Here is a 24,004-nt window from a genome sequence, read left to right on the forward strand (position 1 = left end):
CCTGCTTTCGTGGAAAGAACAGCCAAATTCTATCAAAGATCTCCCAGCTTGGCGCATTGATGCTCACAGAACCCAGGAAGCAGAACAAAAACAAATCTGGCAGAGCTGCTGCAGTTTGAGGACTACATCTTCTACACCAGAGCACTTTTTCAGTGTCTCCAGGGATTGTGGCACGATAAATTTAAAAGGAAATTTAAATAGTGAAAAAAAAAAAGACCCTTTGTTTGTGAACAATTTGTTTATATTTTCATTTGGCTGCATAGTGGGATCAGAAGACAAAACTTATTTAGTTATTTCTCTTATTTATCCTGAAAAAAGCTGAGACATTCTATTTGGAAAATGTGTTTGAAACATGGTTTATGCATTGCTAGAGTTTGGTTTAAGTGCATGTGCCCTGGTTCAAGACAACGCAGAAGGCCAGGTCTGGGGAGGAAGCTCAGAAACGCTGTTTTGTCCCTTTTCAAACAAGGGTGATCAGAAATAAATGCAAAAAGGAGTTCTGTGATTTCTTTTTTGATTGAACATTTAAAAAAGTTCTGTGTAAGCACTCCTAGAACTGATGCAATTGCAGTCCTGGACTAGCAAGCCAATGCTAGAAGGAGTCCTTAATATTTTGGGGTGTGCTCTGGGAGTGTGCTCTGGGACCAGCACTGAAGACTCTGCTTGTGAGATGCAAGGTGTAGGTTCACAAATCCCTTCTGAATGAGGCTGTTCACAGTCAGTGGAAGGTTTTACACAAGGAGTAGCCTTCAGCCAGCCTCTTTTCCGCGCTGTTCTACCTCACACAGGTGCTGAACCAAGGGGAAACACTGCCTTGGCACTCAGCTGATAGAAAGCACCGATGTGTCCTTAACTCTCTGCTCTGTTTATTTTGATTACTTTCCCCCCAAGTTACAGAGCCACCCCTGCTGGTCTAGTAAAGTGTTCTACACTCCTTTTACAAAGCAGAGGGATGCAACAAAAGAGGATGAGTGAAATTTGTCCTGAAGGAGACTGGTGCTGTATGGAGAAGCACCTTTTAGGGTACAAACCTCTCTGGTGCAATCTGTGTTCCAATGGCTCAAACACCTGAACCTTCTCCTCCCCATCCAGGTATAAATCCTTTTCCAATTTGTGCTCCTTCACCCTGGAAATTATATCTGGATGAAAAATTTTCCCACCCCCAAAAAACTGTGAAAATCTATATAATCCATTAAAAAGGTTAATATTTGGGTGTTTATTTCTGGGGAGACAAGAGACCAAAATGTTTCCCCAAAATATTAAGGACTCCTTCTAGCATTGACTAGCTAGTCCAGGACTGCAATTGCATCAGTTCTAGGAGTGCTAACACAGAACTTTTTTAAATGTTCAATCAAAAAACAAATTACAGAACTCCCTTTTGAACTTATTTCTGATCACCCTTGTTTGAAAAGGGACAAAACAGCATTTCTGAGCTTCCTCCCCAGACCTGGCCTTCTGTGTTGTCTTGAACCAGGGCACATGCATTTAAACCAAACTATAAAGCATGTTTCAAACACATTTTCCAAATCCACATGGTGGAGAATTAATTCAGATTCTTTCAATCTCAGCACAAACCAAAGATTTACAAATACGGACCTAAATCAACTTCCAGGTCTTATGCTAAGCATACAATTTAAGGCCATTAAAAAGTTTGATGCAGAGTGCTCAGTATCTGGCACAACTGAATCCAGGATAAAGAAGAATTATGTTTATGGACATGTGTGTGGAAAGCTGAAGGACTCCCTAATTGCTGTGAGCAAAACTCAGCATTTTAATTTTTGCTAAATGCAAATTAAAACCTTGTCAGCACATTCTTAATTCATCAAAACAATGTGAAACTTTTCATACTTTCATCCAGTACCAGGATTTTGTTCAATTTCTGCAGCAACTCTTGCTATCAGCCTGAGCCCACGTGTCTTTGCCTCTGTCAATGCACAGAATTTTTTGCACAAAAATTCCATTTATGAATGCTTGAAGGAAAGTGCCTCCACTGTGACTAATAAATATTTCATACTTACTAATTATATTCATACTAATATTTCATACTTACTAAAGGACCTCTGCTCACCATTCAAGGCCAGTCAATAACATATTTCAAATTCAGTGATCCAGAACTTCTGTTCACCCTGAAAATAAGCTTCAAGCACTCAAACAGTTAAGAAATTTAAGTAAGGAAAAAAAAAAAAAAAAAGATGCTCTCATGTTCATAGTGCAACAATACTTGAGAGAAGGCATGATCCAATCCTAAATCCACCATTCTTATTATCAGTTCTAGAAAGCTTGGCTAAGGGCAGCCAAGGAAACGTGACCTTCCTATCAGAACAAAGCACATGGGCTGGTGAGAGTCATTAGTGACTAATTACTGCAGTACAGCAGTTTCATAAAGTTGGTGTTAAATGATCCTGATGAGGTGTCTGCCATTTGAAATTAATTACACTCTTATCTTTTGATAAGATTATCTTACTTGTATTGTTGGATGTTACCAACATCTCTAGCCCCATAATGAGTGATGTGGGTGCCAAAGAAATATTTGCTGTGGACTCACACATAAGAAGACATGGACCTTATCATCTGCTCACACTGGCATTTCTCATTTACATTTCTGTGGCAAGGAAATCCAGGCTTGTTGTCAATTCAATTTAAAACTCAGGGAACTGCCATTTTTTATTTCAGGAACAAAATCCCAGATAAGAATGCAGTTGCAACACCAGTTGATCAAAGAAAAAGGAATATTAAATTTGAGGAGGCACATAAAAGATCTGGTAAGGAAGAAATATTATAGTGGCTGGTCAAACATTTATAGCTTGAGCATTGGAGGCATGTTTCTGTGTGTCAGGTGCTCTCTTCCCTGCAGAGGGGTGATAAGGGACTCCTTTCCTCCCCAACCATTCTCTCATTACCATTTGTCAGAGCATTAATTGCCAGCCAAAGGAGCCTTTTCTAATTATGACTTAGTGGAGTAAAAAGTGCAGCATGGGCTTAAGGGTGGAGGGGGCTTCTTTACTAACGTAATCAGTAATAACATTATTGTAGAGATGGCACTTCTCTGCAATACAATGTGAAAACAGGCAGACAAGTACAAAGGAATTGCCTCTTCTGCTCTTAGGAACACCAGAACTGATGAAGGTCATCTGAAATACATAGTAAAATGTGAGTCTGCACATTTTACTGGATCAGCATTTCTCAGTCTCTTAGCTTGTTCAGGCTTTTCATCTAACCTTCATTTTAGGAAATATTACACTACTCAGCACTGTGACTGTGGTGCCAACAGCAGCTACCTCACTTGGAGCTCCTGGCTTAAGGAGGGATTTAAGGATTACAGAAAATACATATTTTTAATGGCATTATTGTCCTGCTCAGTGTTGGAGCTTTAAAGCATCAGCAGCTCTGGCACATGTGCTGTTCATGCTCCTCCTGAGTGTCTCAGTGCCAAAATATACAAAATATACATCCCAACCCAGCTCAAGCCCATGCCACACAAATTCTCGCAGCCTTTGGATGACTGCGTACAGAACATAATCTACTTCTGAGAGACTTAATCCACTGCTAAAACCACGTTTACAGCAGAAATTCCAGTGATCTGGAACTACAGGCTTGGTGCAGATAAGCTTAAGAAGGCAATTGCCTCCTTAAAAAAGCTCTCAAATCTTCTGCTGAACAATTCGCGCCCACTGCCGAGTCAGGGATGCTGCTGGTGCAGAAGAGCTGCAGGAAGTCAGGAGAGGTTTCTGGCAGCCCTGATAGGAGCTGTGAGCAATTGAAAAGCCACCACGTTTTTTGTGTGCATGTGAATGTGTGCCTGAACACCAGACAGAGTCAAGAGATAATAATCCAGGCTCTGACTCCTTGTACTTTTGATATGCTGATGAATTTAATGCACAGCTTCTCCAATTCCTCCCTTCCTTACAGGGCATCACAGATTATATCCTCTACTCACCATCATTTCCCCTGCCTGACACTTTATAAAGCCAAATTTCATGTTACCTTGAGCACCCTTCCAGCAAATTAAACCTGCAGGCTAAGAGTTTACAAGAAATCAAAAAGTTCTGCTTTCTTCCTTCCAGAATGAGAGGATTCTGATTCAGAAAGACACACTGCATTCAGACAACATAGTTTGGCAAAAAGGAGACTCTTGTGGCCAGAACAGATCTTTTTCAAGAGTTTGGTAAGCTCTCCTCAAATGCTGACTGAAGTCCAAGCCAGTTAAGCGCTGAGACTAAAATAAAAGCTCACATTAAAACATGGTTTAGACACTTTTTGGAGCAGTGTCTTGCACTAGAAGTTCACTATGGGAACCTAACAATGACATGAGCAATAGAAAAGTAACTAAAAGCTTCAGTGGTTGCATGAGTCTGTGTGTCAGTGGTTTTGTTTGATTTTGGGGCTTTCTGTGGTTTTTTCCAAAGAGGTTTTCTATTGTCTTGAATACAGCAATGTATTTCCCCATGATATATTATTTCCCCCATTTCTGGAGGAAAAAATCATGCAAAAAGGGATTCTGAAAAAAAAAAGTAGAATAACAACTTTGGTAAAGGTTTCTAATAAAATTCTTAATCTTTGCAAATTGAACAATTCTAAAAATACAGCTGTAAAATGAAATGGCAGTGTCACAAATTCTACTTCTACACAGATCAACACTGTAATAACTGAGCTACTCTCAGGGCCATACACTGAATGAAGAGTTCACTTACTGGTATTTCTATATTACACACTGGCCATGAATTTTGGCAAGACCTTGGCATAAAACAATTTTTTAAAACCAAATAATAAAAGGCAGTGATTTTGTTAAATCTGCTTCTGACATTTTTACATGTTCTAAATGAATTTCCAAGACAGGCTGCATAAGGGACAGCTGATTACTGAAGCTTCAGAGGAACCTTATATAAAATAATTAGACTGAGTTTTCAGCTCCTGCTGCTTTGGCACATTTTGTTTTGAAATAACAGTTTTCTTTAAATGTGTCAATTTTGTGGCTGTGGGTAGACTTCCCAATTAAAAAATTGTACCCTCATTTTACCATACATATGGCAACAATAAAAAAAAAAATAGAAAAAACCACAAATTTATCTCAATCTCAATTCTGATGATTATCTTTTTCCAGATTATAAAGTTGTTCTATTTGAAATTTCATTAGGATGAATAGAAATTCTATATATGTAATTATAGACCGAGAGGGTGGTAAATAAATTTTCTTTTGGGGGTCCCTTGCAACTCAGCATGTTCTATGATTCTATTAAAAAAAAAAAATCACAGTGAGAATAATCAATCCACAAGAATGTGGTAGAATCTCCATCTCTGGAAGTTTTCAATGAATGGCTGGACAAGGGTCAAAATAACTAAAATAACTTAATCCAGACTCCTTTTCACATGAATGGTTGGATCAGACGCTCTTTCAAGGTCCCTTCCAACTACACTGCTCTGTGATTTTATGAAGTAGGCATTCAATGAATTTCTGCTCTCATTTTTTAAATGCATTGCAAATTGCATCTTTGCAGTTCCTTGCCCTTTTTTCCTGCACTTGATCTACTACAAGTAGTTTTTCCAACCTGGAACAAAGCTTCTTTCAGCCAGATGAGTTCATTTTCTCTCTGTGCTTCTCTCCAAAACAGTTACACAGTGCAGCACCAAATACGAGCCCAGACAAAACCACCTTGTCAAAGAGATGGAGTGTTGGTGTGTAGGAATATAAACAGCTGCCCCTTTCTTCTTGACTCCCATGTGAGGATCTGAAGTGTGTAACCGTGAAAGTTTTTATCTGAGAATTGCACCATGAGGGGCAGGAACAATCTTACCCATCTATCTAAGCACCTGCAGCACATGGAAGAGTGAGAAATAATTCATATTTTCATGGCAGAAACTGAATATTGCCCTGCAGCTCTAACTCATGAGGAGTCTCAAGCCATCTCTCACTCCTAAAGCTGAATTTTGGTGATGCACGAAATGAGTCTCAGGTGTTGGGGATAATCAATCACACCAGTGTTCATTCAGAGGCATTTGATAGTTTCAATATTATTCTGAATTATTCTCAATAAATTTCAATGAAAAGCTGCATAAAGCTCAAAGTCAGCACCCTGGATCTGTTCTTTTTCTGTGCTTTTCCATTTTTTGGAGACTAATCATACAAACTTTGCATAGATACTTGAGAAAATAATTCTATAAGGAATGCAACTGTAAAACAACTTGAGCAAAAAGAATAAAAACAAAACCTGGTTCAGAAAGGGAAAAACAGCTCCTGTGATGGTCAGACACTCAACCACATCTAAAAGAAAAATTAATTTGCAGGAGATACCAACCCTTGATAAATGACAGCTACTCTCTGGAGGATGAACTAATTAGAGAAGTATTAAAATTAAAGGCGAGGGATCAGATTTAATAGATGGGAATCTTATTGTTTCTTATTTTCACTTAAAAAAAAATAAAAACAAAACAACACTTCCATGTTCTACAGAGCACAGGAGGCATTACACCGTCCAGGTTAGTGATCAGAAAATACATGTAAATGTTGCTGTTTCTGATTCTGTGCCAAGCAACAGGAAGAACTAAAACATAGTATGAATCCAAACACATTTATTTCTTTAAGTGACTAAGCCTGCTAAGAGTGCTAAGAGACTATTTGGAGGGGTTTCATCACTTTAGTCCTGTAGCAGGAAAGATTTGCTTATCTTTTTGATACATACCAGGACAACAGCTATTATTACTGGAATTGTTCTTATGGTTCCTACCAAATATATAAAATCAGACTGTGCTCCCCTATTTTAAAATCTCTGTATTATATTTCACATTCATGATTGGAAGGTTCCACATTTAACAAACATTTGTTATTTAATGCATGGGCACTATTTATATGCAAGGAGATGGATAATTATTGAAACATTCCTGACTTGGGAGGTGGATCACTGAAGTTTGGTCATGGCTCAAGTGTGATATGTAATCTTGAGCAAGTTCCTTCAATACTTAATCTTCTGCAAAATGCCTATCATAAATTCACATTCCAGGAAAAAAAATATTTATGGAAGTTAGTTCATGTAAAAAACTTTGGAGTCTTAATCAGAAAGACAGTATAAAATAATATTTGAGAGCTGTATTATATCCATAAATGTGCAAATGCGGAGCACTGACAAGGGAGAATCATTAGGACGAGACTAAGTAAATTTAACTGGGAAAATATTTAGCTAGGATTTCTCAAAATTCAAGAGAATTTTTCAAGTATCTTAATGAGCTTAACATTTTATCCTCCCTTTATATGTTCATCATGTCTTTAATCCTGCAGTACTCCTTTCCATATTTATGTAAATTTAGCTTATTAGGCTCAGGCATATCCCAAGTTTTTAGAGGACATGATGTGTATAGATGTAAAAACATGACCAGAAATGGTGAAACTCCAGGACCAGCTTTTCCACAGGTTTTATCAGGTTTGCTCCTCCCAAGAGGAAATCCCAAATCTCTCTCACAGTCAGCAGTGAGAGGGCAAATGGGTTCAGAAGCCTAAGAACACCCTGCCATGTACACAGTGTTCTTCCTGTGAAAGCTGCCAGTGGAATAACATCTGCACCACACACAAAGCTGCCTGTTCAGAACGTGGCTTTAATTCATTTTGCAAGTAATGTAATCAGTGGAACATCAGATGAACTAAAAGGGGAAAAAAAATATAGACAAATAGAGAGTTTTGAGAAGCTACCATATGGGTCCTTTTCATCTTTTGGGGAAATCTTACACAATGTCTAAGAAGTTATTGTTTGGACACGTGGGATTGAAGCTAAGGCCATTATATAAGGCCAGTGTCTAAATATATCATAACCCAGTTCTAATTCATACAAGCACTTTGTACAGTCTTTACGGACAACAAAACTGGGTTACTGAAAGATTCTAAAGGAAGCCAAGAAACTTTGCACAGTCCAACAACCCCACTGCAGCTAATACAGAAAACATTTATGATTATCTTAATCTGGGATTTATCACAATGTGTGGGCAGACTTGCTCAACAGGAAGGATTAGTGAGGGGGGGTGATTTACTTGACTGGGGGTTTTTCATTTACTCGTCCATGTAGGATTCCCACCGTACCATGTAAAGAGAGGCCAGAGCAAAAGGACAGCAATAAGAGGCAAACGGCTGCCTTAGCAACCATTTAAAATACCTCCCTGAAGCTTCCAGAAGGCATTCCTCATGTAATGGTATAAAATAGGGAGCTCATTTTCCTGGGAAAGTACCTATTGCTCAAGAGAGATTGTGGTGTAAAGTATTTTTCCATTTTCACAATTTGTTTGCTACTTTATGTCCCCTCTCTCCTCTACTCTGTCTTCTTCCTATTTAAAAGCAGTCTGTTAGCTAAAATAAGTTTGTGACAAACAGGCTAAAAAGAGCAATAACAGGTATAATTAAGTCCCCCATACAAACAGAGTCAACTTTGCTCATCTGGCTGAAATTAGGAGGAAAATGAGAAAAATAAAAAAAGAAAAAAAAAGAAAAAAAGAAAAAGAAGAGAGTAAATGGGTTGTAGGAGAACAAAACCCTGATGTGTGCCTGACAAATAATGAATAAACATTGGCAATGGCCTAAGGAACCTCTACTACACTACTAACTGTATCAAGATATATAATCATTAAAGTTATAGAACACTGAGTACCAAAGCTACCTCTTACACACTCAGTCTTTTAAACGTTTCCTTGGAAAAGAAAAGCAGGTTCAAATGAACTGTGCCCACCCACAAGGAGGAAAAAAAGAGGCAAGAGCAGCAACAGTGCCTCAATTCACTCAATAGAGGAGAATAATTGGAGCCCAGTTCAATCTGCGAAGTAAACAGAAGCAGGATGAAGGCTTTTCAATTTACACCTACAGCCTACAAATTAGTGAGCAGTCTGGTAGGATGAGCTGGGGAGGGATTGCATAATAACCCTACCCCCAGCAACAATGCAGGGAACAGGGAACAAAATGGTAGCTCTACACCAGCAGGGAATTTCCCTTTCTAATTACTGACTACTCTGAAAAGCATTCTCAAGAGCCAAACATCAGCTTTTGTGCAACTGGATCGGGAATTTCTTTGTTATTCTTGATTTATTCTCGTCCGAAAATTAATTTCAATGGTGTTTTAAGAATCAAAAGTAACTGTGCATTAAAAATACAAAGTGTCTTCTGGCAAATATTTGTTTGAGAATTTGTTTGATAAAATAATTCTTTTTTATGCCAAAAGTTCATCAGATTTCCAATAATTATGGCTTATGTAAATATCTTGCCTGTATCAGTATTCATTATATAGTCACTTGTCTATATCCATTGAAACCAAAAGTACCTAATCCAGAAAATTCTGGGTTTGCAGAACATGTTGTGTGCATTCACATCCTGCCTCTTATGCAACCATGGGAAAAGTGAAACTCAATATATGACTTTCAGTTTTTCTCACAGCAAGTGAAAAAGGAGACAAAACAGAGTAGAAGGGGGATGGTTTGAGATAAGTAAGTTTAAAAAAAAATACAGCCCTCTTCTGAGGAACACAATTATTCAAGAAAGTTTTCTTGTCCCCTTTCAGTGATTGTTCATATGTAGATTTCCATTTTGGGCAACTCCCAATAACAGGTCCTTCCAAAGGCACAACTACTTGGAGCAGGAGTCAAGAATCATTTCAGAAAGCAGAACTACAGAACTATAGCGGCAAGTGCTATGTCACTGTCATATTTTCTGAAAAATCCCTTTGCCAGGATTTCTTCTCCTGGGAAGATGAAAAGCTCAGAGAAAAAACAATATTATCTCATTAGCTTCTCCCTGTTTTGCTGCTTTGGAATCTGGTCTGGACATTGTTTACCAACAGGTGAATGTTTGATTGGTTCCATGTGAATTGTTTTTAGTTAATGACCAATCACCATCAGCTGTGTCAGACTGAGGAGTCAGTCATGAGTTTTTATTATCATTCTTGTTAACCCTTCTGTCTGTATCCTTTCTCTTTCTTTAGTATAGTTTTAGTATAGCATTCTGATATTTATTATTTTATGATATATAATATCATAAAATAATAAATCAGCCTTCTGAGAACATGGAGTCAGACTCATCTCTTCACCTCATCCTGGGGACCCTCACTAACTCAACAGTGGTACATTATTTCTAAACAAATCCTTGAATATTTAGAGCTTGATTGATAAGTCAGTCTCCTGTAAGTCAGTCCTGAGGGAATGGGAACATCCAGACCACGGCTTGAGAAACAACCTGGCTCAGAAGGCTCTGTGGTGAGGCCATTTCTGCTCATGGCTGATTCCCTGCTATGATGAACAAAAATGAGAGGAAAGCACCTGGCTCAACCAGTTTAGAAAGCAAGCCTTGTGTTGAGAGAGGTCAGAGCAATTGGAGCAAAGGGGGAAGGCAGAGACAACTTTATCTCCTGCCTGGAGTGAAAGCCACATCCCCTGGCTTCATCAGCCATAGGATGTCAGTCCTGCACAGGCAGCAGGGCTGTCAGAGCAAAATTCTCACCTTCCCAGGTGAGAAAGCATCCATGAAAGCATTATTCTTAGACCATTCTATTCAATGGCCATGACCAGGAAACTCCCTCAGAGGGGGACAGGCTGGGATCAGGGATCAGAGGAAATGTCACAGAATCACAGAATGTGCTGACATGGAAGGGATCCACAAGGATCATTGAGTCCAGCTCCTGGCCCTGCACAGGACCACCCCCAAGAGTCCCACCATGTGCCCAAGAGCATTGTCCAAATGCTTCCTCAACTCTTTAAGGGAAGGGTACCTCATTCAGGGGATAACTAAGCAGACGTTGGTTGAGGTGGACAGCAAAGATTGAAGGAAATCAGGATGGGAGAGAACAGACCAGGAGAAATTCTGATGACTGAATTTGGTCTGTATGTCCAAAGAGAACCTTTTGTGTAAGCACTTTCAGCTAGAGTTATCCCTACAATCCCAGACTTCACGGAGATGAACAAGGTCCCTTCACCTTGAAGTGGTTCAGCATTGTGCTAGATAAGGCAATAGTTTTAGTATAACATTCTTTAATATAATATAATATCATAAAATAATAAATTAGCCTTCTGAGAACATGGAGTCAGACTCATCTCTTCACCTTGCAAGTGCTGCAAAAGTGGGAAAAAAAGAGCAACATTAAGTGGATTTTTTAGTCTGGGACTCCAAACAGCCTCAACCTGGCCAGGGGTAAAAAGACTTCTCAAAGCTACATCCAAGCTTTACTGCACAGTTTTCTGAGAAAACAGACCAGAGAAAAACAAAGCATCCTGATGAGAAACACGTCTGCAAAGTCTCTTGAGTAAAGGCCAGCAATGAAGCAAAACATCTGATGAGATTAGGACGAGAGGGCAAATTTCTCAGTTGTGTGAGCCACTGCACATCGTTCTGAGGGCACCATTACACATTTCCACTCATCACTGCATGAAGTGAAATGACCAAAACCATCTCTGGAGGTCTGTGAAGACAAAGCACCAAAAGGCAAACATGTTGAACGTGCCAGAATCCAAGGATTTGCTCTTTTCCTGGGCAGGTCTTACATCATTGTGAGGCAGGATAAATAAATGCTCAGTGATCAGATGAGTAACGAGCCTGGGTTGTGAGGTCATGAGAGAGAGAGCCATCACAGCAAAGACAAGAATCAATTACAACTGCTCAGGGCAGCAGTGGAAGCTGAAACAATATCCTTGGCAAACACTGAGAGGTCACTTCCATCATTAGAAAGGGAAGAGTTGAGAAGGAGGACTCTCAGGGCTAGGTCTGAGCAGGCTGCATGTGCAGTCTAGAATAATGGAAGCTAAAAATATTGTCATTTGAATAATGCAAAAGTGCCTTCTGGATTGAGGAGGCAGTTCTCAAGACAACAGCCATAGCAAGCAGTACTTTCAGTTTAGCAGCAATTAATTCAGCAGTGAGCTGCAGTGAGAACTGACCATGAAGCCTGGAAGATGGATTTTGCCTACAGCAGCCATTCCTAAATGAGTCAGGTAGGTAAACTCCTGAACTTAAAACAGCCATTCTGCTTAGAAGTCACCAAAACCTCTCAACACAGTGGAGGGGGAAAGAACCAGAAAACAAAAAACCAAAACAAACCAAACCACACACACAAAAAAAAAAAAAAAAAAAAAAAAAAGAATAAAAGAAGGACCACAATTTAAATTTATTTGGGAGACTTTCTACTGGCATCTGTGTACCTTCAGAAGTCCAGAGGACTGACAACAGGGTTTTCTTCTGTTATATTTTCTTATATATATATTTTTACAGATATATTATATATCTATTTATATTTTATATATATTTTTATATTTTTTTCTTATATATTTTTTTTTCTTCTGTATAACCTGGAGAAACTGTCAAGCTGAGCCTCAGCCTTTATCATCACTTTCATTCACCCTCCTCCCCTCTATCTCCACTGTCCCAATTCACATGGTGGGAAAAGCAAACACATCATGAGAAAACACTCTCAGGCACAGGCATAACTCCATATGCCCATAGCCTGTCATTGCAGGCTGGAAGCTGACAGTGCTTGCTTGGAGAGAAGTGGAGGAATGAAGCCATTTTCCCAGAATAACCCTTCCTTTTAAAGCCCTGTGTCATTCTGGGGGTAGCACAGGTGTCCAGATCCATAATATCAGTGTGAGGATTACAGGCAGTGATAGCTCAGACAGTCCAGGCTGCAGGCAATGCCTGATAAATGCTCTCTAACCTGATGCAGAGTGGAAGTGCAAAGAACAAACACTTGCTCTGAGGCCCCGTTGATTGGAAGTGACGTGCTGAAGGTCTCAGCAGAAAGGAAAACCTCATCAGAGGGAATTCTTGGGGCATTTCAGGAGGGGATAGGAGCTGAGAGAGACGTGTGCTGATCTCTCTCAGCTGAGAAACAAACCAGAGGAATTGATGGCTGCCTTGGGTGAATTATGGGTGACAAAAAGGGAAATCTAGGAGGGAAAGCATAATGGCAGCATTATAAATGAAGGAAGAGCTGCTGAATAGATGTTCCAATGAACCTGGAGCCTACATACATCTGGAGTTATAACCCATGACAGCTGCCATATGGCACCTGTAAAGCATCTGACTGCTGCCAGAGGGGTTAAATGTCTTTACTAAAATTTCACATGGCCCAAGTGCCACCATCTGAAGAGAGATTATCTGAGAGGGGAATAACAATGAGTTAGGCAGTTTACCTAGGCTGGAAATAAATGGATATTTGAAGTAAATCCCCTTAGAGCCACTGAGACAGATATGTGCACTTAAACACTGTCCAGGGAAGACCACACAGCTCTCACTGATTGATACAACAGAATTAGAAGGATCCAGACTTTGTCTCAGGATGAGACAATTGCAAATGCAAAACTGGCCTCTGGACTGCAAGAACCTGAACAGAGAACCCTCTTCAGGCATCAAATAATCCCAAAACCCCAAAACCCCCAGAGAGCCCCAGAATGGGACTCTGAACACTGATGTGTCTGAGGAGCAGACTGGGATCTCCAAGGCAGAAGGGAACAGTGTAATTTCCTCTCTTGAGGATTGATTTGTTAAGTGCCAGTGCCAAATTCTAGGAAACAATTCTTAAATGAGTCTCTTTAGAAGCCTCTTAGACCCAGGAAGTCTTGCAGTTTAATGCTAACCCAAAGAACAGAATAAACTAATAGATATTTTTCTTGAACAGAGGATTTAATTAGGCAATTCTGATATTCTACCATGACATAGTCTGGCTCTGCTGCACTGGCAGTGTGCAAAAAAGGGCAGAAATTACACTTGAGATAATCCAGCTCTGATAAGCTTTGGATCTGAAGAGGAGTCTGGAGTTTCAGCTAACCAATCTCAAAAAGCATGCTTCCTGTTTTTGGTTTTACTGTTTTTAGAGAGTTTCTTTCATTTGTGTTTTGGCTGGTATTTTTCCAAAACAGAACTTGAATCATCACAAATTAAATATTTGTTTAGGCATAACCCTTTCCAAAAAACATAAGCTCTTACTGAGATACAATCATCATTTGAAGTCATTCTCAAGAAAAAGCATTTCCCCAGCAGACAAAAAAACAATAATTTTTTTTTAAATAAAGAAAAGAGGAAAAATTAGATGAGATTAAAGAAAGAGAACTAAATCTTATGTGGCCAGAAGTTAGATGTTTTTTTCCACAGCCAAGCAGGAAGATAGGGAAAGAGCGAAGAAAAAGCAATGTCAGAAAATAAACTAAAGCCAAATTAACTAAAAACGTTGGTTTTTAAAGTGATGATAGTGATGTAGCAAGAAAACCCTCAGAAAAGGCACTCTAACAAAGCTGAGATAAGCAAGTTGACATCAGAAGAATGAGCCCAGCCTAAGAGACTGAATCCCATTTTTCTTCAGCAGTGAACTAAGTTACACTGCAAGTACAATTTAATATTTATTTCCTCTTTGTACCTGTGTTAGTAGTTCAAAGATCCACTGTAACAAAATACATAACAAAACAGTATTCAGAAATTTCCTATGTTTTCTTATTTTGGCTGTGAAATTTTATGGTTTGAATCATTTATTCTAAAAGACACAGCAGCTCAGTACACAATCAACAAGGTGTAACAAACCAGAGCTGGGCCATGCAAAACCTGAAAAACATTTCCATGTAAAGATTTTTTTGTCTCATTCATAGCACAAGCTAAAACTTGAATAAAAATGTAAAGGAAGGAAGCAAAAAACTGCACAGTTGGGATCCAGTTTGGTTTTTCTCCAGCCTCATCAGTGGCAAATAATGACCATCAAAGCTGCTTCTGTTCTGCAAGTTCCATCACTCTCTTACATCGCCTTTCACTGCTCTAAAGCAAGGCATAACTACCTCACCTCCTGAGGCAATTTCCTTAACCAAAATATTGCCTATAAGTGGTGCAGGTTGAGGCTTTTCCAGTGTAGGAGAGATATTTATAGTTAATCTCACTCAAAGTGTTCACATTTTCCAGTCAGTGCTAAAACTGGCAGTGGCAGATACTTTTTTGGGGATTTTTATTTTTAAGCTCATTTTTAATCCCTGAATATTAAAGATAGAGAATCTGGAGTTCTGGAAAAAATGTGTGAAAGTGTTCATCAAGGTTAAACAATTCCACCCTACTAGAAAGGTGAACTGGAGTTTGGTTTTCCATCATGATATATAGGGGGTTTATGCCTAGAATAATATTTGCAGTGATTCTTACAGAAAGAAAATGTGGGAATACTCTTGTAAATGCAAAAGAACAAGAGATTTAAATTTTACAGACTCAGAGTTCATGTCTACCTGCTTAGTCTACAAATCCTATACCTGGCATATTCCATTTAAAATACTCCTGTAATTACAGCTTTGGATCATTACCTCCACATGCTTCTAAGCAGTAAGATGACAGACTCTGTCTCAGTGATGAGATGCTGGGACAGGGAATGTGGAGAATGCAAACATGAGCAAAATACTTGGAAGTTCTGGGCCTGTTAAAGAAAACTACATCAATTCATGCACCTCAGAATAGGCTATTTACAAAGTAGCCTGATGAGCTTATATTGGGATACAAGCTTAAAAACCCCAAACATACAAGCCTAAAAGAACATCAAGATGACCCAAGTATACATGAATTTTTATTATTAAAGGCTTACAAAATAATTGCAGTCATTAATTCTCTTAAAAACCATAAAACAACCTTTGCATATAAATACGAGAATAAATCATTTGAAATGGCTGAAAGACTTTTAAGACTGCTTCTTTCAAAATGCACTGTATCAAGAAGATGTAAGATTCCTATAAAATGCTGCAACAGAGCATTAGAGGAGCTGCTTTTCCAAGAGGTTGTAAAAATACCTTTTCATCTAAATGCCTTGCTGAGCACATCAGTCAACTAAACAGCATCAAAAGAATGGGTTGACCAAAATCAAAGGACGTGTCTGGGCTCTTGGTGCAGGGACCAGAGATAAAGGACCCCTTGCTCACCTTACTTAGCTGACTACTCCAATTTTCCTTAAATGTTTTCTTCTTCAGGACAGCCTCAAGCTTTTATAAATGCCACATCTTTAATGAAACCTTTATTCTGGCTGCTGCTGTGCCTGTTCACTTTCTTACATTGCTTGTGCACAGGTGGGTCGTTAAATTCAGGCACCTAAACTAAAAATTTTTCTGGTTCACTCTGGAGCAAAAAATAGGCAAAAGGACACCTCCAGAGGAACTACTATGCTGAAGGCATTTAACACTAAACTATCACCAAAATGCAGGTGTAAGATACAAATCTAGAAAGTGATTATGCCAAAGCAGTACAAGGAAGTGCCTAATTTTGAGTCTTTGTGATTCAGCTTATCACTGTAGATGAAAGAGATCATGTTTGCACACCATTTTACATATATATAATTATTTATATATTTTATATGTATTATATATATTTATATTATTTATATATGTTTATATAATTATATATAATTAAATAATTTTATACAAATTATACATTTATATATAAATTGTTATATATAATTATTAATATATTTTATATTAATTTATCTTATTTATATAAAATTATATATAATTAAATAATTCTATAAAATTATATATTTATCTATAAATATTTTATAAAATTATTTTTATTATTTTTTATATTTATATATTTTATCTATTATTTCATTACTATTTATAATTAATATCTTAATTTAAAAAAAAAATTCCATATTTTTCTTTATTTAGTGTTTCATTATCAGCTATGTTCACAAATAGTACCCTCTTTTGGAGGAATGAATGGCATCCTGAAGGACAGGATTGCAGTTCATAACTTCCTTGATAAATTGGATGAAGCTCTACATTAAAAAAAAAGAATAAAAAACCATGGACTGAGAAAACCCTTCCTGAACACCAGGGACTCCAAAGCTGTGCCACTTCAGGGATTACTGTATCCAAATACTGTGATTTTATTCTGAGAGTCCAGATCAACTCCTGTGTACAATTCTGAGGAATGTAAGACTGGAATTTCGACCTCAGAAAAAGCAAAGCTGGAAGGAGATACAATGAAAATATGTGTATTTGAGTAATGAACAGGTAGAGTGTGTTTGGAATTGGAGGGGGGAATAAAGGAAACTTCAGACTACCTTCCTCATAATGTGTCAAGAAAATTCTTAATTCAGGAAAACAATTTCATAAGAGAGCAATTTAACCACTATTAGTGAAGACTCAGTTTGGATGTTAGTAAAATATCTACAAAGTTCTCCTTAAATTTTCTATTAAATACACTAGATTTAAGTGTTTAAACTTGGAGAGATGAATTTGTTCTTCTTGTTCAACACTTCAGAACGGATTGACAAAACATCCACCAAAAATTTCCTTGGAATATTTATCCTTCCTCAGAGAACAAGGAAGATAGATGAGATGAGGTTCAGCGCTACATTTGTGATATTGTACATTATTTATCAGACCGAATCTATTACACTGCATGCATATGTTGATTCAAATGGCCTGTACAGACACTCTTCTGCAGTCAGCCAGTGGTGATTGCTGCCCTGGGGTTTAATTTGCCTTCCAAACGATTTGCAGACTGTTGCTAAACATTACAAAAGAGAAGGATCAGCAGTCTGCATGACAAGAGCTGGGAATGGTTTGTGTAAAGAGGCCAATGGGACAGATACCCAGAGCTTTCAGAGGGCCTCGCTGAGCTGTACAATTACTGCTGGCATAAGGAGGAGCCCTATTCTATATCCCCAGATTTCTATGACTGGATTTGGCATCTTCGATTCCCTAGCCATATTTAATTTTGCTATTTAACACGTGTTTCTGGGAGACAGAGTAATTTATTTTAAGGCTGGATCGTGTCTTGTGCGCACTACAAGGACAAAAAAACCAAGGAAGTTTGACTGCATTGAGTAAACAAACAGTAAAATCAGATTTTAAAGTCTCAGTTTTCTCAGAGGAGAACAGATTTAGGATGGTGGAGTCCATACCAAACATCTGTAAAGGTCTCAAGTATAGGAGTAACCAGAAAGTGTACAGAAAAAAAATACCCGTCCAACCACGAATTTTAACAGCTGTGCTATTTTTAGGATCACAACCCTGCAGCCTGATGATTAATGAAGACTGACTGTAGGTGGTGACCTGCAGAGTGACACAGGAGCAATGAGCCATGAGGGGGTTGCAGCAGCTGCTCACATGGGCTGCAGGACTCCCCCTGCTCCAGCTGCACTGGGTCCCTGAGAACAGTGTAATTCTAAATTCTAGGTGTGCCACATTCCTGTCAAAACTCCATGACAGCCCTTCTTTACCAGCACATGCTCCTTCACAGAGCTTCGAGGCACTGCCCTCCCTGCTGCCCAGTCTGACACCAGGGGCTTGGTCCTGAGTGAGCACAGAGTGCAGCCAGGCCTTCTCCAGGAAACCTGCTGGAATTCACAGTTTGAGGCATGTAAATCAAGTGTTTGATGGGCTCTAAGTCATGGAAGTAGAGTCTTACTTGGTCAGCTCCCATTTCATGCCATTCTTTGGTTACACCAGGAAGTTTTCTGATGCCAGTGTATTGGTGGAATTTTGCCCAACAGGCAGGAAGAATGACGGGCAGGATTCCATTGTATCAGAAGGCTAATTAATTACTTTATTATACTATTTTATTTTGTACTATATTACACTACATCTAAACTGAAACTGAACAAGAACTCAACTGAACAAAATCTTGTGATTGCCCCCTGAGTGACTGTCACGACACAGCTTGCAGAGATTGGCCAAGAAAACAAAACACTCACACCAGAAGCCAACCACCAAATCCCTTCAGGTAAACAATCTTCCACAATGCACTCCACTTGTGCACAAACACAGGGGCAGCAAATGAGACAAGAAGTGTTTTGATCATTCTTTTCTCTGCTTCTCCAGGAAAAAACCTGAGAGAGAGAATTTTGTCTCTCTGTTCAGAGAATGTGAATCCCACACTAATGAAACATTTGCTTCAAGCAGTGCTTTCTTTTGACCAGGCTATGGGCAGTGGATGTGTCTCCTCATGGAGGCAGAGGTGTAGTCCAAAAGCAGCATTCAGTCCATGCCACTGTTAAGGAATTTTCCCCAAGTTCTGCTGCACTTTGTGAGCTGTTGGATAGCATATGCTCCATCTGAACACAGGGAAAACAGAGCTGCAAGTGGCATCCACGTTACTGTACGCACACAGCTCTTTCTTACGCTGCACAGCTGTTCAGCCACCCTTGGCATCTTCACTTTCTAATAAAAACACAGTGCAAACACTTGAAACAAACATCTTTTTTCTCCTGGTTGCTACCACCCAGCCATGGTACAAGGGATGTCTGTATTTACCACTGCAAGCATTCTTTGAATTCTTAAATGAGAATCTTACATCTGTATGCACAGAGGCAGAACAGGCAGACACCATCTGAATAAACTTCAGGGAGTTGTGCTAACGTGGGATGAGCATGGTGAGTACTGTTTAAATCACAGATATACAAATGTAGTTATGAATAACCTTTGAGACTCCCACCTGCCCATAAGAACATTGAGTTCAGATTGTAACCCATACAACGCACTTAATTAAACAATCTTCCCTCAACTGAGATCCACTGGGATTTTTTTATCCATCTATATAGAACTTCCATTTACTTCTCATTCTGCTAACTTCAAAATGCCTCTGTACTTCAGCAAAGCTTAGTGAGTTTCTCAGAATTAGAAATAAAGACAAAACTCAGGCCAAATTTTTCCCATTAGCCACAGCCACAGAGATACTAACAACTGAGATGAAGAAATTAATGGTGACAAGCTTCTTTTAAAATAGATCATCACTATTTCTATTTCTTAGCAGTAGCTGATCCTTCAATACCAGCTTATTTAAAAATCCAACCTTATCAAAAGTACATATTAAAAAGATTACTCCCAAATAGGAATTTGTTTCATTTTAAGGAAGATGGAGTTATTCCAACCTCAAAGAAGTTCTCACTTATTCTAGATTTTCTTACAAAGTGTATGAAAATCAGACAGAGGTCTCTAAGCAAACTCAGCAAGAAAACTGGGCAATTACTTCTTGAGTTTGCACATCATATTTACTACATACAAAAAATATAGAAGAAATATAGGAAAATGTGTTCATTTCTGGCTCCTTGCAGATCACTAAAATTGAAACTTGAGTATTTCCCTTGAAAACCTTGAAAGCCAAGGCAAGTGAAATCTTCACCTAAAAATCACTATTAAAATTACTATCAATATTATTACTCATACTATAAATTGTAATCAATGCAATTCAACAATATTTATAAGCCTGGAAAGTAAAACAGCAAACAATACCTCATGTGAGAACCAAACCTACTTAAATAATTTCTACCTTCTTTCATAAATATTACATATAGTCTCATTTTCCAGAATTCCCTGCATGGAGTGGCTGAAAATACCATTTTGTGAATCATCCCTCTGGATTCTAATCCTTTTAATAACAAACATTTCATCCCACTGAATGTGTTCATTAAGTAAAGTACTACTGAGCATAAATAAAACAGCAGAATCTAATTTATGAATGATAAAACAGTCATTACAGCCATGGTAAACACTTCTCAGAGTCATGTTCTACATCTCAGTGGACAAAAATATCAGGGCACAGAAACACAAAAGCCAAAATATGAATAGACCAATAGTGATATTCACTTTGGATAAAAGGTTAGGTGTCCTAGGCTCTAGTTCAAATAACTGATGCTCATTTTTAGCTGTAGGAATGAGGGGAGGCAGCCTGCAGTCCAGGTCCAGGAGCCTTGACTCCTTTAACACACATGGTGCCACTGCCATATTTTCTGAAAAATCCCTTTGCCAGGATTTCTTCTCCTGGGAAGCTGAGAAGTCTCAGGGGAAAATGAAAACAATAATTGTCTCATTTGCTTCTCCTGTGTTTTGCTGCTTTGGAATGTGGTTGGAGATTGTTTATCCAAAACAGAGGTTCAGGTTTCATTAGTTTCGTGTGAATTGTTTTAACTTAATGAAAAATCACTGTCCAACTGTGTCAGACTCTGAGGAGAGAGTCACAGGTTTTTCATTATTATCTTTTAGCCTTCTGTCTGTATTCTTTCTCTATTCTTTAGTATAGAATATTCTTTAGAATAGGATATTATAATATAATATAATAGCCTTCTAAGAACATGGAGTCACATTCATCATTTCCTTCCTGCCACGGGGGACCCCAAAAATGCCACAGGCGTGGAATATAAAACATTTTATGCTGTCCTCATGGCAACACCCACAAACATTTATGCTTACCAAAACACAGTCTGCACTCTGCTGTGCCCATAAAACCTCTCTTTGAGCCAGGCAAACAGTAAAGAAGACTCCTGGGGGCGTAGGTCAGAGAAAGTTCTCTCACCTGGAAAGATCCTGCATGGTCTTCTTCTTTGTCTCCTTCTTTCCCTTCCTTGAGGGCGATCAAGGTGAAGCCTCGGAAGTAGGCGGGAGTGGCAGCAGACAGCGTCACTGGGATGTGATGAGCAGGGAAACAACAAAAACAAACCATCAGCTGTGAAATCAGCCACCTGCATGTTGTTTCACAGCTTGAAAGGTGTGCGCTCTGCGTTGGCATTAGCCAAAGTTAGAGCGCTGACAACAGGGAGCCAAGCCAGACAGAATACAAAATGTTCAGTCCAAGTTTCCACATCAACTGAGAAAGACTGGCATGAAGTAACTCATCTTTTTTCCTCTTTTCCCCCCACTTTTTTTTTAAACCAGATTGATAATCTGCTCAGATCTACAGAAGGGTTGTTTTGGTGGTGGTTTGGGGGTGAGGAGTTTTTCTACTTTGGGTTTTTTTCTTTGTGAGGGTTTTTTTGTTTGTTTTTGGGGGGGTGAGGGGGTGTTAGATGTAAAGGAGCATCCCTAAACATTTGATTTCATGGTTTTTTTGTCCAGTTCTGAGCACAGACAAAGTACTTTAGTGCACAGAAAGTCTCTCTGCCTGTAATGCCAGATGACCACATTGCCTGCTCAACACAACACTCCCGCTTCTGGAAAGAGGGGAATCTCAAAATATCCTTCCTCTGCTTCATCCTCAGGGCAAAACAGGACACATTAAACTCCTGGCTGAAGCTGACCTCCAAAGGTTGTGCTGCCAGCTCTGATTGCCAAAGCAATCCCACAGAGCAGCAAACACCCTCCTTGTTCACACACCTGTCCTGAGCAGGAAGGCAGCCCTGGATCCACCAGCAGAGCACAGCAAATGTGGTGCTGACTAATCTGATTTCACCATGCTCAGTAGCAGGATTAAATCCCTGATTTGATGCCAGTGCAAGACAGCTTTGTGTGATCTGTTCACCATCAGCAGCACCTGAGTTCACAGAATTCCGGGATATTCTGGGTTGGAAGGCACCCACAAGGATCTTCAAATCCAGCTCTGAAGCGAATGGCCCCTACAGGGATTGAAGCCACATTTTTAGCACCAGGCTCTAAACAGCTGAGATAATCTCAGGGTCCTCAGTTGAGGCTTGTTTGAACACTATCAGAAAGAGAGAATGAAGCAGAATTTTGAGGCAGGGCTTTTGAAATTACCAAACTCTCTTCAACAACTTACAGCAATCCTTTCCTGAAACAGGGGTAAATTTTAAGGGGAAAAAAATTTATTCTACAATTAAACTAAAAGAGACAGAAAATTGAACTCTTAATGTTTTAAGCAGCTTTTACTTTAAGCATAAATTGCAGAGTCACTCATGGTACTTTATTGTTACACTCTCCAACCCTGACAGGCACAATAAAAACTGAAGACCACCCACAGTTTTCAGAGCAAATTACAACTACCGAGGCTGCTCCATAGAAGAGTATCCACAAGAGACTCCCTCTCACACAATTAGGCTGCAAGGGGTTGAATCACACTGCTAAAAATTACAGATTGCCCTTAAAAGATATGGATTTCAAAATATGCCCCAGAGTTCATTTGGAACATATGGAGAGCTCTTTGATCCAGAAATTCAGTAGCAGGAAAATATAAAATAGGCTAATTGAAAATATATAGCATTATTCAGCTGTATTTGGGTCTAAAACTCATGGTGCCTGTACAAACACCTAACTTTTCTGACTATATGTGGAAAAAAGAAAGGATTGGAGAGATTGATTTCAATTTTCAAACTTTTGTGTAAGTGCCATTTCTTTGACCTATAAACCTGCAAACACCTGTACAAATCCGGGGCAGTGATGGGCACAATAGAAGTCCCCCATCTCTCAAGATTTTCATTCCATGGAACCTTATGATGAGCTTAAATGTAGTGATTTTAGGGGAGAAAGAAAATTTCACATATTATATTCCAAAATGGGATAGCAGCATAATGCCATTAAAATTTCTGCTTACTTTACAAAGTATTGCTCCAATCCATTAATTCATTTTCTGCCCAATAATTAGCATGATTAGTTCAGTTTTGCAAACTTCTGCAGCTCTGGCTAAATGAAAACCCACAGGCAGCCTCTCAGCTGCGATGACTGAGAACAGCACACTGCTGAACTCAACAGAGATGAACACATTACTGCTGCTTGAGCAGTGATTCTTAGAAATTAACTGCCATAAAGGCCTTTTACATGCAACAAATTTTTCCATATCATATGCAATTAAAGACTCTGAGTCACTGTGAGTTAAAGGTTACACCAGAAACACTCAAATATGCGTGCAAGTAAGCAGAGAATCCAGCTGTGAGTTGACTCAACAAGTTTTCCTTTTCCTCACCAAGTCACAAACAGCTTTCCAAATTCTGAACACCTACCTATAAAACAGAGAGAAGACCTGAAACGCTACAGAAACATCAGAAAGGAAGGCGATTCCAAAGTCTGACTCATAGTTTTTGAATGCCTGGGGTGAGCAGTGCCCCCGCTGCGGTTTGCGGTGATTTTAACCCCGGATAAATGGGAGGGATGCGCCCACCCCCAGCCGGCGCTGCTCACTCAGCAGCCTCATCCAGGCAGCTGGGCTCGGGAACTCATCCAGCCCAAAGCCAAACAAACCAAATCCAGCCCCAAAGCCAAACAATCCGAGCCCAGCCCCGGGGTTCAGCCGGGTCCATCCGTGCGCGGCTGCTCCGGAGCGCGGTGCCGTGCACGGATGGACCGGGAGCGCACGGAGCAGAGCAGTCCTGGGGATTTA

At 39.2% G+C, this 24,004-nt stretch overlaps 1 protein-coding gene across 1 annotated transcript in view; it reads right to left on the reverse strand.

Annotated features, from left to right (window-relative positions):
• SPON1 (spondin 1) overlaps nucleotides 1–24,004 on the reverse strand; it is a 187,713-nt gene that overhangs the window by 159,591 nt on the left and 4,118 nt on the right. The window contains exon 2 of the mRNA XM_071455302.1: nucleotides 21,254–21,360. Coding sequence (XP_071311403.1) covers nucleotides 21,254–21,360 — 107 coding nt within the window. The remainder of the gene's footprint in view (nucleotides 1–21,253; nucleotides 21,361–24,004) is intronic.

Source organism: Agelaius tricolor, unplaced genomic scaffold (genome assembly GCF_023055355.1).
Source record: "Agelaius tricolor isolate 1412-34295 unplaced genomic scaffold, bAgeTri1.0.p SCAF_46, whole genome shotgun sequence".
Classification (NCBI taxonomy): Eukaryota; Metazoa; Chordata; class Aves; order Passeriformes; family Icteridae; genus Agelaius; species Agelaius tricolor.